At 39.3% G+C, this 19,471-nt stretch overlaps 1 protein-coding gene across 1 annotated transcript in view; it reads left to right on the top strand.

Annotated features, from left to right (window-relative positions):
- Positions 1 to 19,471, top strand: part of DSCAM (DS cell adhesion molecule) — a 737,680-nt gene that overhangs the window by 568,784 nt on the left and 149,425 nt on the right. Inside the window, exons 16-19 of the mRNA XM_019523886.1 lie at positions 3,100 to 3,170; positions 13,148 to 13,388; positions 15,045 to 15,191; positions 18,455 to 18,610. Coding sequence (XP_019379431.1) covers positions 3,100 to 3,170; positions 13,148 to 13,388; positions 15,045 to 15,191; positions 18,455 to 18,610 — 615 coding nt within the window. The remainder of the gene's footprint in view (positions 1 to 3,099; positions 3,171 to 13,147; positions 13,389 to 15,044; positions 15,192 to 18,454; positions 18,611 to 19,471) is intronic.

Consider the following 19,471-nt stretch of genomic DNA (forward strand, 5'->3'; position numbering starts at 1 on the left):
TTTTGCCAAAACTGTCTGTGGATCCCAAATTAACACCTCTGAAGACAACTGTATGAATTTATAATCTGGTATCCATGAATAACACGGTCATCAATTCCTAATAATTAAGTAAGTTGTGGTGAATGTACACTCTTGAAAATGGCACCAATAGTTTCATTCTACCATGTTTGGTTACATCATTCCCCAGGTCCTTTCTACACAGTCTTACTCTTTCTTTCTCCCTGCCAACTCCACTATGTCACCATCCTCCTAGCCTAGTAGTTCACAACTTTTTTTATAATTGAGACACCCCTCATTTGACTTGAGGCATCTCTCTACAATTTCTGTAAACTGGGTAGCAACCCATTTCAAAAACGAATTTATTTATCACATTGTTTACCTCTTTGCAGAGAGACTGGGCAGTGGAGGTACTGGGCAGTGGTCCGGCAGGGACAAACCTGAGCTAGCACTTATCTCCTTATATTTGCTTATCTTGCACCTGCTTACAACTATATCTCACACATCATGGCACCCTTCAGAAGATTTTGCAGTACCTCAGGGTTGCCCTGGCACCCTGGCTGAGAATCACTGTCCTAGCCAAACCCACTGCCTTCATACACAAACACACAGGCACATGCACACATGCACGCACATACAAACACAAACACACATTCTACCATACTCTCTGTCACAGGTTATTCCCCTGTACAACAGTTTTATGGCTTCATCATTCTTTACAAACATAATCAAATACAACCTGCTTCCACTGCTCAGTCACTGTTGTGCTACCTTCCCCCTCAAAACCCACAATATCTTCTGCTGCAAATCCATGGTCTGTTATGTGTCATAGCCTCTTTCAACTAGCCTTAACAACATTTTCTAATGCCTGACCCCAAATCTCTACTGGCCCATAACATAAGCACGTTTTGTCACACCCATTCAACTGAAAATGTGTCCTCTGTAGTCCCTTAGAAAAGGGCCCACATCGCTTCTTCCTTGCAGATACAAATCAGGAGGGTTTTCAATAAATATATTAGCACCCAAGCAGCGTAAACTCAGAATCAAGTCTAAAATGTGTTTTCTCAAGCACAGCAAAGCCACCCAGGGTTGTAAGGAAAATAAGGCAAAAAAACCCTAATGTTGCTGAAATGTTTTACAGAATTTCTTTCTAATTTCGCTCTACTTGAACAAGCTTCCTGTTGTGAGTCTGAATTCTGCAGAGAGAAGAAGAAAGGTTAAGCCTATCTAAACATGCCACAGTAATTGCTTCCAAGTGAGACAGAGAGAGAATGCATTTCTGCATAGGGCATGAAGAAGTAAACTGTGACGCTAAAAGTATTATTTTTATGAAGCAACCAAGATTAATCGGTTCATTTTAAGGGATAATGTTTTCAACAAATTTACTACAAAATGGTATCTCTGAAGCAGTAATATTAGTGCTTGTAAGCTGCTGATCAGCATCTAGGGCTGACTTAATGCTCTAGCAGAGGCCCTCATTCTTGTCCCTGTTTGCATTCTTGTTTGTCACTACAGAGGGAAGTGGAGCTAAGGATCCCTAAGATCTATAAATAGTAGTTCTCCAGTGCTGAAAATAACCCCTGTTCAGTGGGCTAACAATCATATTATTCTCCATTTATTGAAAACTGACAAAATAGGACCGTGGTGGGATTTGCAAAAAGCATGGGCTTTATGTTGGGCCTCTGAGCAGGGGTGAATATCACCCAAAGCAAGCCAAAAGTTCCAGACTCCTGTCATTGCAGTCATCTCCTGCTGCTCTTCCCCTCTCAGCCTAATCTCACACCTACTTCTTTGTTTCCTCTGTCACACTGTTAAATTTGTGATTTGATTCCTTGTATTCACGTCACACATCAGGGTTATTCAACTGGCAGTCTATGGATTGCATATGGCCCCTGAGCAGTTGATTTGTAGCTCAACCATTGCTTTCTTGCTGTTACATTAGGGTCTCCCCTTCTTTCAGCTTCTTCTGCCTGTCCCTGCCCCTGCCCCTAGGGATGCAGGGAAGGGGCAGAGCTGTGGGGCAGTGCAGCACAGCCTACAGCACTGAGGAAACCTAGGATTGGGAGATTCAGGGGGACCTTGCATAGGAGAGAAATGATGGTGCAGCGCATTGATGGTACCCACAGCTGGGGGCATGTGGTGAGGCATGTGGCCCATGAAGAATGTGGCTAGAGGACCTGCAGGCCCCAGCCACTCAGAAACTGGATAGCCTCACCATATGCTACACCTGAGAAACCCTCTTTTAGGGCTCAAAGAAATGTTCAGTTCTTCCTTCAAATACTTCTAAACCTATTTTGGTTGGCTTTCTTTTGCAGCTCCCTGCTATAGCACCAACTGCTTCAGCTCAGTAATTGTTGCATTTCATTATCTTTTAGCTGAGACATAAGTTCTTTGAGAATGTAAAATTGTCTTTCACTTACTTTTAAAGCACCATGAAGATCTATGGCAATATGTAAATACTAAGAGAGACTCCCTGTAACAGTTCTAGCAGGAGCTGTACAATGCTTACTTCATCTGGCAGTTACTTTTTGTAAGGTTTCCAGATTAATATATGTAGACATAGGGAAGCCTGTCTGTGCAGACTTGTACTCTGTGAAATGATCATATTGTATTGAACATACCAAGCCTTTATTTAGCAAAAGAGATAAGAGATAGAACCTGCACGCTGAAATGATAAAATGGTGATTGAAAAACTACTATGCTTTCCAATTTGGAATAAGTTCTTTTGTCTTTTAAGTGCCAGTACATGCACAGATCCTTAAGGCAGCTATAACAAATTGGCAGAGTTCTCACAAGTAGAAGGAAAACATCTCAAGTCAAGAAAATGCACTTGTTGCTTACTCGTGTCTTGTTTGTAGGCTTAAGTATCATGATGTTTGTTATATTTTATTGTCAGCGAGAAATGCCACCTGAATAGATAATAAAGATTCAGTCTCAGGTTTTACTTTAGTAGATTCAGTACTTTATATGCAGTTAAATGGTTCCTTATCAGCCCTTACTGTATGCCAGGGTGGTACAATTGTGAGGTACTTTATGTTGTGTTGGTTTCTGCTACATTGTGAGAATCTGCATTTTGATATCTTTCCTTCTCTCTCATATCAGCTCCTGATGGCCCACCTCAGGATGTTCAGCTTGAGCCCATATCTTCACAAAGCATTAGGGTCACCTGGAAGGTAAATAAATACAACAAAGAATGTAGACTCTAACAATAGTTATGTATATTCAGAGAGATGTCATTCAGGTGAATATTCATAACAACTATGGCTCTAAAGTATTTTAATTCAAACAGAATTTACAGAGTGTTTTGCCAATAGATCTTAAAATACTTGGCAAAAGTTACGCTGTCATTTCATTGCACTGGGAAATCTTGTAACAGGAATGTACTTCCATTGATCAGAGTAACATTTTCTGTTTGTATCTGAATTGGGAAGCTAGGCCTTGTTGCTGATAAAATTAGTGCTCACAGGGGTGTGCTGTGATTGCATAGGCCATGATCCCTAAAAACAATTAAAACCAACTGGAGTCTTTCTACTGCAATGGACTTTGGTACCAGCCCTTTACTGCAAGGATATCTGCAGTATGGAGGCTTGGACAGCTAGTTTAGTTGTAGAGGGATATATGTCTGTGAGGCTGAATGAATCAGACATTGTTTAATCTAAATCACAGGTTCACAGGGAAGTGGGATTCAAAGGGACCTCACAAAGTCATCTAGGTCAGTCCAGTGCTCATGGCATGATCACATCTGACTAAACCATTCCAGCCAAGTATCTGTCTAATCTGATTTTGAATGGAGATTCCACAATTTCTCTAGGGAACCTGTTCCAATTGTTGACCACTATCACAGTCAGAAAGTTCTTCCTAATCTCCAATTTAAATTTCCTCTGCTGCACTTTGTGGCCATTGTTCCTAGTCCTATCTCTTATGGTCACAGAGAAAAGCCCATCTCCATCCTGTCTACAATTACCCTTCAGGTATTTGAAGACTGTTATCAAATCCCCCCTCAGTCTTTTTTTCTCCAGAGTACATAATCCTAGTTCTTTCAGCCTTTCCTCATAAATCCTGCTTCCCAGGCCCCTAATCATTTTTGCTGCACTTGTCTCTTTCCAATCTGTCCATATCCTTCTTGAAGTTAAGGGCCCAAAACTGGGTACAGTACTCTAGGTGAGGCCTCACCAGTATTAAACAGAGAAGAAGAATCACTTCCTTTGATCTGCAAGTGACACTCCTGTTAATATAATCCAGTATGCTGTTGGCCTTTTTTACAACAAGAGCACACTGTTGGCTCATATTCAGCTTTGGGTCTCCTTCAGGGGCAGCCCATCTGAGACATGCATGCCACAAGTGGCACAGGTATCCTTTGTGTGTGGCACATGGCCAATCACAGAGGAGACAGGCACACATGGGGCAGAGTGGAGAAGGCAGAGCAGCAGATCAGGCAGGGATCACCGGGCAGGAAGCAGAAAGCAGACCAGTAGATTGGGCAGGGGAAAGGGAATGGAGTATACTTAGGAAGAGTCTGGGGCTAATTTATGCCATGTCTTTCAAAAAAGTTGGCCCCACTGGCATACTGTAATCCCCAAAGAGCTCCATTGTAACATCCAAACTAAGTACAGACAGAGGCTGAGCTGATTCAATCTTTGCAGGTGTCTCTACACTGTGTAGATTGAACAGATAAGCAAGTGAACTCAAGTTCACTTTTCAAGCAGGAAAGGCAGCCAGACCCCTTCATTGGCTCATACTGGTAGCCAGGGGGCAATAAAGCATGCCAGCCACTGCAGAGAGCCCAGAGCCACGCCCCGCTCCTTAGCCTCTGGGCCAGCTGAGGAAGGGGTGGGGGGAAAAATGCACCCCTCTGGCCTGGGGGAAGGGGTGGAGAGGAAGCCCAAACCAGGGGCTTTACTCCACCTGCCTGAAGTCAGGAACTGGGGTGGAGTCCACCAGGCATGTCCCCTCCTTATCTTCTAGGCCTGCTGGGTGGGGAGGGAAGCCCACACCAAGGCTTGGCTCCATGCCCTGGAGCTGGAAGCCAGGATCCCAGAGTGATTCCATCAGCCATGACCCCTCCTCAGCCTCCAGGCCATCTGGGCTTCACCAGGGCTTCACTTCCCCATCCCCACCCCCTGCCAGCTTGGAGGCTGAGGAGGGGGTAAGGGCAGGGTACTCCAGTCCCACTCCTGGCTCCTAAGGGTGGAGCCAAGCCCCTTCCAGCCACCGCCCCACACCAAGCTGCACCTTGCTGGGGCTCCAGTGCCAGACCAGAGGGGTGTGTTTTTCCTCCTCACCCCCTCCTCAGCCAGCCAGAGGAGTGATAGTGCTCCTTCTAGGGAGCAGAGGGGCACGGCAGAACCTGCTCTGCTGGAACAGACAGCACAGCCCAGGGCTGCAAAGCATCCCGGGATGCTGGGGGACTGTGAATTAACTTGAACCTGGAAGAGATCTGGGACAGAAGTTCCATAAACTGATTTGACCTAAATCCAATAAGTCTGATGCTATGTCCATCCAGGTTTAATCTTAAACCAGTTTCAGACATTTTGAAAACAGTTTAAGTGCACTGAGCTTCTGTTCTGTTACATGTTTAAACCTGTTTCTGATCACCTAAACCAGTTTATGCGTAACTTCTGTCCCTAGCCCCATAGTCCATTGTTTGTAACTGTTTTGTCTACATTTCATTCAGTGTCTTGATGACTGTGCAGTATTTTACATCCAGTAGTTAAGAATGCACACAGCAGATTTCTAAATCAAATTTTAAAACAGGCTTGTAATCTATATAAAGTGTACATCTCAATGGACAGAGTAAGGATATTTTATCTGTAACCTAATCTTCAGAAGAGCAAAAATTTATATGCTCTGTTCATAATATCTCGTATTTTAGATTCTGAAGTGTGTAGCATAAAGTGTTAAAATAAGGTCAGTGCTGATTAACTTTTGTCATTAATGTCATTTATTGGTGATACATATTGTGTCACATAAGTCAGAACTTTTGGAGAGCCATGAAATAATTGTAGAATGCTGGCCATTTATCATGATAGCATATTCTCATGCCAGATAATCCATGATGAGAAAAGATTATCCTGTATTTAAATAGTCTGTCTGTTCCTTAATGACGGACCTTGGCTACTCAAATGGCCAACTAATGCAGGCAGATTGCAAATGATAGGGACTGTAAAGTAGTTCACTCATGTATTAAAAATGATGTATTGAAATCTCTATCACTACAAGTACATCCACAGAAAGGGTTGTTCTCATCAGCCCTAAATCAACGTTTCCCCATCCTGCAAATACAATGGAGACTCATTAAAACAAAGTACAAGTAATTGTGGTTTCTTGCACCACACTACCATTCCCTTAGTGGTCAGTGTCTCTGGGGATGAATCTACTTGGCTGCTGGTCTACCCTCCATTCTTGTGGAGTGGAAGCCTTACCTGCGAAGCAGCACATTTACTATACAGATCCAAAAGACGTACATCTTAAAGCAGATTGGGAGGCGATAACATTATACAATGTAGCAAGCTGCATCCTATTTAATGCATCATAAATACAATCCTTGCATCTTATAAGGAAGTGTTTGGTGCTTGCCTTGATCCCACAGGTAAAAAAAAAAATTCTAGTTCAACTGATATCTCAAAATGACCCAGTCTAGCACATTTTAAATATTTCTTCATTAGGAGTCAGACACACACTGATAACATTTGTATTAACTTTATTTCATAGTTACAGCCATGTCACTTGTTCTTGATGTGGTTTCTACAACTAACAAAGGTTCATGGCTAACAAGAATAGCACCACATAGCAGGCTAAATGAACTTAACAGTATACTTGTTGAACAAACTAAATGGAGCACATGAAGTTCTGTTTGGAAGGCACGTGAATTACCCACTGAATTAATGTGTACCATATACTGACTCTAGATTAGAGACCCTGTAAAGAAATGCTTAATGTGATATTACTTTAAAAGCATAGTGTCCAGGAACTATACATCTCATTCAATGTTGCCACCTGGAATTGTCACAGTCCTACATGGATGGAAGGGATTTTTTTGAGAAGGGATTTTTCTGGAGACACTTAGGCAGATTTGGAAGGTCTCATTGTCTGTCCCTCTTCTTAAAGCTGACTTGTGAGGATTTTTAAACATAGAAACTAGAGTTGGCAACATTGGCTATTGGTAAAATGTAGGCATCTAAATGCCATTTGCCTTTAAAAAAATCTTCCCTTTTAGTATGTGGCCTCAGGCATGTTCAAATATTTGCAGCATAAATGAAAGTTTCATGCCAAAATTTTCAAGAAATACCTCAAATGTCCTAGGTCAGTGTTGGATTTTTCAGTTTTAAACAAGCACAGTTTATTTGTGCCTACACATGTACCCATTTAGACACCTACTTGCTTAATCTGTGGGTACTGTCAGGTGAGTAAAACATCCACATAAACGGAGCTAGAGTTGTGGTGTCATGGTCTCCTATTTGTGTTCAGCATTCAGATCGTGGCCAAATTTAATCTGTTCTGTGGTACCACAACACTTTTCAAGCAATAACATTGTACATAACAAAATATAATAAATTTGAACAGCACAGGAAAATACCGTAGACAAATACCATAGGGTATGTACACAGGATACCTTTACCCTAGAATATTCTCAATTTTGTCTACAGAAAAAGTAGAATGGACACATGGCATGTGCCATTAACTGCAGAAGAAAGGCCATTCTTTGGTATAAAGTTACTCTTGCAAAATTTACTCTGGAAAAAGTTACTTCTGTTCAGTTAAATCCTGTTTCTTTTCATCTGAATAGAACTTTGGTTATCGGATAGAATATTAACATATTTAAAAATATTAAAATAATATACATTGTAATATTCCAAGAGAACACAGAGAAAATTAAGTGGGCATTAAATTGGAGTCTGATGGCGCATCTACACGTTCTTTAATGCATCATACTTACTGTGCATTAAGTTTAGTATTTGTGTAATTAAGTACTAAATCAGTAACCAGCAGCACTGGCATGCACCTTTTTAGTGACATTACTGCACAGTAGCCTAATAAAACTGTGCAGTATTGCATTAGCACTGTTTGTGCTGTGACACATAACTGTGCAGTATTATTCGGTTACTGAGCAGTTAATACCTCATGTAGATGCGACCAGTGTTCTTAAAAGATTATGATAACTCTTTGCAATGTCAATCAATACATTAATGTAGTCTTAAAAATTATTCTCTATTTTTTTAACTTTCCCAATTTCACAGTTTACAAAAAATGAATCATGTTAACTCCTTATGAATACAGAATTTGAATAAGCAGGAGCACAGCTAAGTTAGGCTGCTAAAATGTTGGACTGGAAAACTTGCCTTTCATAGCAATCTAATAAGAGCAGGTCAGGGTTTTTCCTAATGACACTTTTTCCATCAAAAACATCTGTTTCATTGAAAGTGAAACTATCCACAAGAGTTGGCTATTTCAGTTAAACTTTATTTAGGAAAACAAAACAAAACCAAACAAAAACATTTAAGTAATTAATCAAGGAATGTTTCAGCAATTCAAACAGAACATTTCATTTTGAAATTACTTTTCATTCTGAAATAACTTTAAAATGAATGTGTTTCATGTTATATCTTTATACATAATTTTGTAAAAATCAGTGTTTCAGCGCTATCAGAACAACACATTTTAATTGATCCTGGAACTAACTTTAAAAAAAAAAGTTAATCTTTGGAAAATATTTGATATTTTGTTTTAGTTCAGAATGAAAACAAATTTTAAACTGGTTGAATTTCCCATGAAATTGAAATTCTGACTCCTTCATTGCCCTACCAGCTATGTGTATTCCAGTGTTTAGTGTGTTCGTTTTGATGCATATTATGTGTTAACGTTCTGTTATTGTTCTGTCTGTTTTACAGTATTATGTACATATATGTTTCAGTATATGTAGTCTGTTACTGTACATAATATATGCAAAGTGTATGTGTGTTTTTTCTCAACATTCAATGCATGCCTACAGCATATAGTTTATGTATATGCAGTATTTTAATATGTCAGTATGCAATGTATACAGTTCACAAAAAATAAATGAACTTGTTTATATAGTGTATGTGTTTTTATGCATATTAATTGTGATTTCAGTGTGTGACATGTTCTTGACAATTAATTATGTTCAGTGACCCTAACAAAACCTCTTAGAATGGTTTCTAAAATAGAATTCATTTAGAAGACATTTTAGGACTCGAGTCTTTCAGCAGTCCACTATTTTCCAGTTGGTCTGTAGAGATAAGAAAAATACATGCAAATCAGTAAAAAAAAATTCAATACTTATAGAAATTTTCAACTGAACCAGATGGGTAATTTATCTTGATTTCTTTGCTAAACAGGCATATAACCTGATGCACACAGAATGGTAATATTAGTATCTTAACTAAACTGGTGACCTTAGCTTTCTCAGTTAAGAAGGAAAGGTAACTTGCAGTTGTATTGTAAAGGGCACTGTTCTAATGACAGCATCTGCAGACACTATATAAAGGTTGTTTCCATGTGACATGGGAGGGGTAGTTTGAGGGCTCTATTGTCCTGTTGTCATCTGTAGGTCAGGATACATGGTTAAATTATGCCTCCTGTCCTACATCATGGTTGCCCTGCTTGGTAAAAAAGGCAGTAAATGCATCATGGGAGATTCGCTGCCAGGAGGGATTGTGGGAGGTTAATTCCACAGATATAACTAACAATTTTTGTCCCCTAGTCAGAGATGCTGGAGCATAGGGTACTGAGCACCACAGGGTCTTATCTGACCCCTTAAAATCAAAGACCTCAGCTACTGCTGCTGTGGCACAGGCACTCAACCTGAGACCTGCTGCTGCCATGAAGAAGGCTCCGTGGGACCTGCCATTTTGGCACCCCTTGTGAATCGGCACACAAGGCAGATGGCCTACTTACCCACCCCTAGTTATGCTATTGGTGAATTCTACTGCCATAGGTCCAGCCCCAAAGGAGAATGGGGACATTAGTTAGTCAAACTACTACTTCCTTAAGGGATGATGATGGCCTGTCAAATTGCAATATTTGGGTTCGGTCCAACCCCTTTTTGTTTTCAGTGAAAAATCAGTTATTGATGAAAAGCAAATTATTTTGAGCCAAGAGTTTGTTGAGCTGAAAATTCAAGTGAGCTTTGGAAAAAAAAATGTTTCCATAGAAAATTTTCAATCATCCTCAACTATAAGAAAACAGTATCTTAGTGAAAGAAATCTATGAGGTTTTTTTTGGAGGGGTTGTTTGTTTTTTACTAAACCCATAATTCAGAAAGGTTTCCTATTTCCTGCAAGGGTCATAGATCTTTTAAAGTAGAGTATTTCAACTGAGAAACCAATTTACCATTAAACTGTTATCTATTTAAATTTAGCAGAGTTATTTCCTTTTCCAAAGGTACAAATGTTTTCATTCCCATTAAGTAGTCCAGATGCTTTTAGTTTCATCAATAGAAAATATGATGCCACACTATCAACTAGTACAGTTTTATTAATGTCCTCAATTACTGTACGGTAGCGTTATTCAGCAAAGAAAGAAAAATAAATGCCAAAAAAAAGATTATTTTGTCTTTACCTGCATGGACTTGGGCCCTGATTATACTGTCCCTTTCCATGTTTATCTTCCACTGAAGTCAATACTATTTTGTTTATGAAGGCTTAGCAATTTTGGAAGGTATACTTGCCATACCCAGTTCTGATTATGAAGGCCCACACTAAACCAATGAAAGAGGATGACACAACTTTCTTATAAGAGCCACTGTTTTCGAAGAAACTAAAATGTAAAATTGGTGTGGAAAAAAAAGTCCTTGCTGAAGTTTTGTCTCCTTGTTTGGAGAACAGTTGGAGTGAGGGGAGTTAAGAAAAACAAAGTATCTTGAAATGAAACTTGTCTTTGGGCGCTTTTACAGAAGAAGCTATTGCACAGTGGTTACTGCACATTTATTTAGTATTTGTACAAGCAAGTACTAAATACATGCTCAGTAACTGGACTTATTGCTCAGTAGCGCCGATGTATGTCTTTTAAGTGACGCTACTGTGCAGTAACCTAATACTACTGTGCAGTAGTGTCTTGGCATGGTTTTTGCCACACAATGCTATGGCACAGTAGTATTAGGCTACTGCGCAGTCAGCGTCTCATGTAAGTGTGTCCACTTACGGCCATCCAGTTATAGGCTTAAGTATGGTATGAAGATAGCATTGGTTTTGCTGGCAAGTAATCTGTTGGCAAGGGGTGATAGCAAAGTATCCATGATGTTTTTATTAAATTCATCATGTCTTTAGCTCAGTAGATGGCAATTGGTTTCTGATGTGTCTGAATTTTGTGGAGGAAGTCAATCTGTTCTTTTGTTCTTTGACACAGGCAGAGCAGTGTTGGGTAACTTGTCATCTCTCCTGAGAACCTCTGTCTTGGGGTGTTGTAAGGAATTATTCCAACATGCTTTTTAGTCTATATGTTGATACGGCTATTTGAAGAGATAGGCAGCTTAGAGTGTATTGTCTCCAATAGGAAAACTGGCTTTGTGTCTCCATTTCATCAGAACCAGCTGCTGTGGTTGATCAGCTTTATCCTTTTTCTTGCCTGGATGAGAAAGACACATAAAACTGAAGCTTATGGTTAGTTAAATGATACACTTGAAGAATTGTTAATGCTGATTTGCTTGCCCAAGAGGGAAAGTCTGCCTGTCTTGGTACTCTAATTCACAACCTCTCCTGTTGGCCCTTATACAGTTCTGAATATTCAGGCAGTGATGGTGGCCATTAATGTTTTTTATCATGAACTCTTATCAAAAAGGTAGCAACCTTCACCACGTTTAGATGTGGAAATTGGCAGAGATCCATACCTTTATCACTTTAGGACTGAATTACTTCAGTATACTCTAGATTAAGCTAATGCTTAACATCAACAGCTTCTCATTTGTATCCAACACTATCTTAGGAATTGATTCAAACCTGGTTTAAATTGGTTTAAACCTTAAATGGTCTATCCTTAGTTTCCTGGAAGATCCTCTCTTGCTGTGTTGTGCCTGTAGTAAATCAGATGAGGTGGTTGGTGGTGGTAAAACTTGTTTCCTTTGTCAGCTTAAGAGGCCCAAATTTCTATCTACATTACATTTTTTTTTCTATGGGTCTATGAGATGGATGAATAATTGAGAGTATGGTAGAAAAGTTTGACTGAAGACTCTGATGGGATCTGAGAGAGTTAATTTAGTTCATGTGCATGGATTCTCAGTAGCATTTATATTCATTCAAAATAATCATTCATGTGCATAGAGCAGTGGACAAGAACATGTTTACAAAATAAAATTCTGTCAGCAAGTATTTTTAAGAGAAAAAGATATGTTGACAATAATGGCCTGTCTTACCAAATAATAATGCTCATTTTATTTTTATACTATATTTTATATGATAGACTACTGAAATGGAATGATCTCTGCCAATAAGAGTAGAGGGATCTTGTACAGTGACTGAGAGCTATAGTGTAGAGCAGTGGTCAGAAATCTTTTACTGTTCATATCCTTGAATGTACACTTGTTTCAGGAACTTTTCAGCATATAAATCCCTGCACTCAGATTTACTGTACCTTCAAAGTGCTCTTTCCCCAATGCCAAGTGGACTGGTAGGAACACATTTCAAAGAGCAGTATGTGATTTACTCAATTTACCAAGCCAAGCGTGTGATCTTGCCTTCAAGGCTAAGGATTTTGTGTGTGGATAGTAGGTTGTTTAGGCAAGAACACATAGTAATTCATGGTAAGCCTGCTGTGCAGACCTACCCTTACTGCCCCAACAGATGACTGCCTGTACTTGATTCATCCAGTTCATAGAGGAATAGAAAAATTAAATGTAGATTATATCTAAAATATTTCACTGTTGTAGATATATTTTAATAATAATATAATAACATTTCCTCAACTCAGTAATTATAATCACATTGGGTATTAAACAACCTGACCTGGAATTTGTTTAGCATAGTAAAGAATTGGTACTTTATATATAGGAACTATCTTCAATTTAATACCTAAAAGTATGATTTTGTTCATTTGAATAACATTTTGGCTTTCTATGCATTTCAAAATAGTTAAGGGGAGAAATCTGCTTGAGTTTGCACATGTATACTTACCATGTCATCTTTCATATCCTGTTTAGGCTCCAAAGAAGCATTTGCAAAATGGGATTATTCGCGGATACCAGATAGGTTACCGGGAATACAGTGCAGGGGGCAATTTCCAATTCAACATCATCAGTATTGATACCACTGGGGACAGTGAAGTTTATACCTTGAATAACCTGAAAAAATTCACCCAGTATGGCATGGTGGTACAGGCTTGTAACCGGGCTGGAATAGGACCTTCTTCTCAGGAAATCATCACCACTACCTTAGAGGATGGTAGGTTCTAGGCAGACAACTATCACATATGCTGTGGAATACAGTTTTTTTTTCATTATTATTTCTTTATCGGGCCTTATCTTACCAGTTATGGATTTATTTATCAAATTGTATCTGTTACCTGATCATCAAAAAGAACATAATAGAATGCCTGCCTCAGAGATGATAGGTTAGAAGCAGTCAGCCAGTGGAAGAGTACAAATTTCAAATTGCTACCTAGGGCATTTAGTTCACTTTAATGCAGACAACTATGCTAATCTGATAGTCTCTTTAGTTGTAAGGAGCTTGACTGAGACTTTCCTTGGAAAGTCCATTGCTTTGATATTGACTCATTTGTTGATTTTGTGCTCCCATTACAATATCATAGTGTGGCTTACTATCTTGCATAGTAAAAATAGTAGAACTAAAGTTATACTTTTTACAATGAAATATGAAAACCCAGATCTGTTCTTGTGTACAATATCTTAACTTGCCAGCTGAAAAGGAGGCATTAGATTTTCCAAGCGTGTCCAAATTAATAAGAAAAAAAATGTTGGTGCTTACTGTCTATTTCAAGCTGCCTACTCAGAGAGGTAATTCAGAACTATTTTCCAAACCACACAAAAGACCAATTCTCAGGCAATGATAGAGAGCCCTCTAGTGCAAAAAGAGAATTATTCCACGTACTATAGAAAGGATTGATTCGCCAAAACAGTATAAAAATATGTCAAAGGAAGAAAAATACCATGGATGACCCAGGTTTTTAGCTACTGTAAATTGGCATAGCTACACTAAAATCAATACCATTTGGGAACAACTCTGCATGTTAAATAGAATAGTACAGTTCTTAAATTCTTGATTGTTAGAGTGTTTGAGAAGTATTCTTCATTGAACATGAGTGCTTTTCATTTAGTGAAAATATTGTTAATACTGGACAGATACCTGCTGGTTATCACTAAGCACACATATTGTTAATATTACATGAAATTTAAATAATTTCTTCAGACCCCAGCATGTTTGGGTGCTTTTCTTGGCAACCTTTTTTTAACATCTGGATATGTTTTTAGGTCATTAAGTGAACTGAAAATAAGATAATTATACAGGCAAAAAGAGTAATTTTACAAATGTTTTATTTCATGCTGAAATGGCTGACTAAAAATGTATTAGTTTCGATTTAAATTTTTCAAATGTTGTAAATTTCTATGGTAACACAAAAAATAAATTTTCAGGAAATTTCTTTGCTTTCCCCCTCAGCCAGCTGATAAGTTGAAATATTTCAATAAACTGGAAATGTTAGTGGGAAAAAAACCTCAAAAATGTGTATGTTTTTGTAATATTTTCTCGCACCTTTCAATCAGCTGTAGCTATTTTTCTCTTAGTAGGAAGGAAGACATGGATGAAAGGTCATATTCCAGGAAGCCAATTATGCTTGCAAAAAGCAACAAGTTCTAATTAATTTAAAAAGCATCTCTGTTTGTAATGAAGTATAAGCTATTGTTCAAATAAAGAATTTGAATCTAGTAATAAAAACTGAAAGCATAGCAGAAGGAGACTCTACCAAGATAGGGGGGACAAATGTGCATTTTAAACATTCAGTTTTACATTGGCCTGTAGAGCATGGATTTACTTGGTCTAAGAAATAATCCAGAGTTAAAAATGGTGAATATCTAATTCCAGTGCCCAGTTGCCCTCCAGGGAATGTCCAAGCCACTGCTACATCACCAGAAACCATCTCTATTTCCTGGTCTACACTTGCCAAAGAAGCCCTGAACGGGATTCTACAGGGATTCAGGGTTATCTACTGGGCTAATCTCATGGATGGAGGTAAGATGCATTAATCAAGCTATCAGATGTGGACTAAGAACATTGGCAAGATAACAGACAGTTCATGGTAATTTAGTTCTCTTGTGTTAACAGTGCATAACAATGCTTTACATTTACTTTCATCATCATTTTACAGTGAGCATCATGCATCTGTAACATTAGCAGCTGTTATACAACAAATTATGAACATGTTCAAGAGGTTGTTCCAACCAGAGTCTAATTCTTATTTACATGTTCAAGAGGTTGTTCCAACCAGAGTCTAATTCTTAATCCTTCCATTTATAGCTTATTTTGCTGGTTTTCAATACTGAACAAAAACATCAAAACAACTGTTAACAGCTTACACATCCAAGAAAAACCAAATTAAACACAGCTCTTATTTAAATATCAGAGATTTTTTTTAAACTCTGCATTGAGGTATAAGAGAGAACGTATATGACATTTCATTTTCTTCTGTTCAGCAAAATTACCTCTAAATTTATTATATATGTATATGTTACAGTGTAACTACTCATGCTAATCACTAGGGGTGTGCAAAACAAGCTGTATTCGATTCACATTCAGCTCAAATCAGGGACAGTTGTTCAATTAATTGATTTGGAACACTGTCCCTCATTCAATTTGGCTGAATTCATATCTGAAGATTCGATTCTGATTCAGAGAATCAGTAATTTGGCCATAGGCACAGCTTTAAATGTTTTTTCTACATACCTTGAGGTACCAGGCATGACTTGTGAACACTGAGATGGTGGGGTGGATGGAGCATCCCACAGGAGCATGGGGAGGCCCCCTGTGTGCTTGGCAGGGAACCCAGAAGTGCACCAGAAGTACTTTTGATCCACTTCCAGGTCTGCCGGGAAGCACACAGGACCCTCCCCCCACCACCGGCTTGGCAATCAGCTGCAGGAGGACCCAAGGTGCACCCCCAGACCCAGGAGGCACCAATCACTGAGCCAGGGGGGCACGGGTGGGACAGACCTGCGCACTCCCCAGCAGACCCGGAAGTGGACCGGAAGTGCCTCTGGTCCATTTCCAGGTCTGCTGCTGAGCACACTGGGAAGCCCCCAGTGCTCCTGTGGGATGCTCCATGCACCCCAGCATCACAGCATTCACTAGTCGCTTGCTATATTGAGGTACGTAGAAAAAAACATTTAAAGCTGTGTCTATGTCCAAATCATCGAATCTTTCCAAATCTCTCCTAATCAATTTGGAGGGTTCCAATTCAATTCAGAGAGATTCGTGCTGAATCTCCGCTGAATTGAATCAGGGACCAAAGCTTCACACAGCCCTACTAATCACATATTTTAATGTACAATTTATTACAAACCGCATTGAGATTAAATACATAATTGCCATATTAGATACAATATGTTTATTTGTAAAACCAAGCCCATTACATACGTGTGTATGTGTGCATATATTTTATATAAGACGCACGTGTGCATGCACAGACACACACACACAAACACACACCTGTCTGTATCTTTATACATATTGTCCAGCAGCGGGCAAACTGCCTTTGCCCAGCTCCTCCCAACTCTTCAGCCAAGGAGAGCTGGAGGCTGGGGCTGCTAGCACAAGGTACCTATATATACCTTTCTTTTTGCAAATAAATTGTATTCAGTTCAGCAATAATTCATAATTTTAATAACCATATAATTTCATCTCAGTGTGGTTTGTAATAAATTGCACGTTAAACATCTGAATAGTTACACTGTAAAAATAGCATCCTTTCAGTCCATAGACATGTTCCCTTTGGGCATTTTTGTTTGTTTGGGGGGTGGTTTATTTGCTGACAATATGCATTTGTTACCATATTTGGGATGAGAACACATTCTTGGAGCAATGTTTTTTCAAGCATTGGTTTGAAGTACTCAGAGATTTGAAAAGTTAGCAGGAAACCCAAGATAAATGCATTGCTGGGCAACAAAGTAAGTAAGTGTTCTTTATTAAGTTCTGAAATGTATCACCTGATTGTACCTTCATATATGTTCCTTTCTTAATAAGCTTGCACTATTATTTATTTTATGCATTTTACTCTGGCAAAGCTATGTGAGGGAGCTGGATTTTATTCTGTTTTTTTTGTCTATCAGAAATAGTTAATTATTAGCTTAAATTGCCTTGACAAATTCTGCCCTCTATTAGTCACACTTGTGTGGCCATGAGGTTACACATGTGTGACTGAAGTCAGAACATAACCATGACATCCCCTATTACTGCTGATAATACCTGTGTCAGAAATAATTTAAGGTAAATCGCTCATGCCTTTGTACATTAAAAATAAAGTCAACAAAATTAGCACAGTCAAAAATTGTGCTGTGTTCAAAATAAGCAATTTGAAATACTAAATAGTAGTTTTGATTCATCAAGAAAATCGGTGCATTGACTTCAATGATCAAGCTGTGTAAGTCCATTTTCAGTGCCTTGCTGATGTCTACATTGCAGTATATTCTACTGTATCTTGCAAAATGCAGCTATTGGAAAAATAATATTTAAGCTTGGATATCTTTATTTTATTTAGTTCTGTTTTGGGTATTTTTTGATTAATTTGGGGATTCTTTTAGCTAAATGTGGTCTTCTACCATTTCTGTATGTGATTTTTTTCCCCCCTGTTTTCTGCAACATGCTTTACATCATAATCTACATCATATGTCTTTGAAAACACATTTGATTTTATCCCATCTAAATCTATTGTTAATTAGCACTAATGAATAAAGAATATTTTAGAGTGGAGTTGGCCATAATTTTTTAAACCAAAAGATTGTTGTTTGTTTTTCTTTATGAAAAATGGTAATTCTTCAAAAACTGAAAAAAGAATTAAGAAGATGTTTGATTTTATCCAATGTTTATTTTTCAAGGAAATGCTGTCTTTTATTGAAAATGATAGCAATACCATTATAGAAATATTTTGTTTAACAAAAAGCTCGCTCTGGATCAATTTTACTTGCAATCAGCATTTTGACAAAGATTTTAAGACCCTTTTCTGTTAACAGTGTGTTTTAAAAAACTGAAAAATGGGTCTATTTTTGAAGTATATGGTATGAAAATGTTTTTTTCTTTAGTCTTCAGATACTTTTCAGTACTGCTTTATAGTACTGAAATTGTCTGTTAAATAATCATGAAGAGTTCTTTTTCTTTTATGGTTGCCTATTCCTGTATCTGACATTTTACCTAACTCCTATTCTCATAGTCCATGAACATAAATGGTGAAAAGAAGAAGGATATTGCCAATAATCCATTGGTTCATTTTTTCTGTTCCTTAGAGCTGGGAGAGATTAAAAATGTCACTACTACTCAGCCCTCGCTAGAGCTCGATGGCTTGGAAAAATATACTAACTACAGCATTCAAGTGCTGGCATTCACACGAGCTGGAGATGGAGTCAGGAGTGAGCAAATTTTCACCCGCACTAAGGAGGATGGTAAGAGCTAAGCACTTCTCTATAGCCAACTTGACACCATGGATTACTGTGTAGCAGAGGACAATAAAGGCCCCTCCCACAATTTCCTGATCACAAAAATATAGCAACAAATGGCACAGTGAATGCTCAATAAGCGTGTGCTGGTACACATGAAGGCTGAGCTGTCCAGAGCAGCACTCTGGCTGTTTACCAGGCCTCTGTGCTGCCCAACCCATGCTCCAGCTCTCCCTGTCTGAAGAGTTAGGAGGAGCTGAGCAAGGGCAGTTTTCTAGGCCTGTGTGAAGTGGCTAGTATTGGATTTGGGTTTGGCCAATTCGGGGGACAGTGATTTGAGTCAGTGATTCGAATTGCTGTCCCAAATCGATTCAGCCAGATCTGATTCAGAGATTTGGCTGCTGCCAAATCTCTGAATCACACAGGCCCATCCCCTGCTCACTCTCCCAGCCTCAGCAATGGCTGCCCTGCCCACCCCAGCTTCTGCACTTTGAAAAAAAAAGCCCCAACTCACCCAGTGCTGCCAGGTGGGGGGGTGATTCCTGCTGTCCCCAACTGCACCATGCTGCATGGGAGACTCTGCACAAGCCCCCGTCCCAGCGCCCCCACCATGGCTGCCCCACCTGCCCCAGCTCTGGCCCTTTAAGAAAACAAAAAACCCCAAACCCCGCAGACTCACTGGTTCCTGCCCAGTAGGGGGTGATCCCCGCTGCCCCCCACTGCCTTGCACCATGTGGGGGGCTCTGCATGAGCCCCCCAAAGCCCCGAGGCTGTTGCAGGAGCCAGTGAGCCCAGAGGTATTTTGGGGGGGGTTCTTAAAGGGCCTGAGCTGCGGTTGGTGGGGCAGCCATGGGGGACAGGGCTGAG

This window comes from Gavialis gangeticus, unplaced genomic scaffold (assembly GCF_001723915.1).
Source record: "Gavialis gangeticus isolate Ggan-Ray unplaced genomic scaffold, GavGan_comp1, whole genome shotgun sequence".
NCBI classification, from domain to species: domain Eukaryota; kingdom Metazoa; phylum Chordata; order Crocodylia; family Gavialidae; genus Gavialis; species Gavialis gangeticus.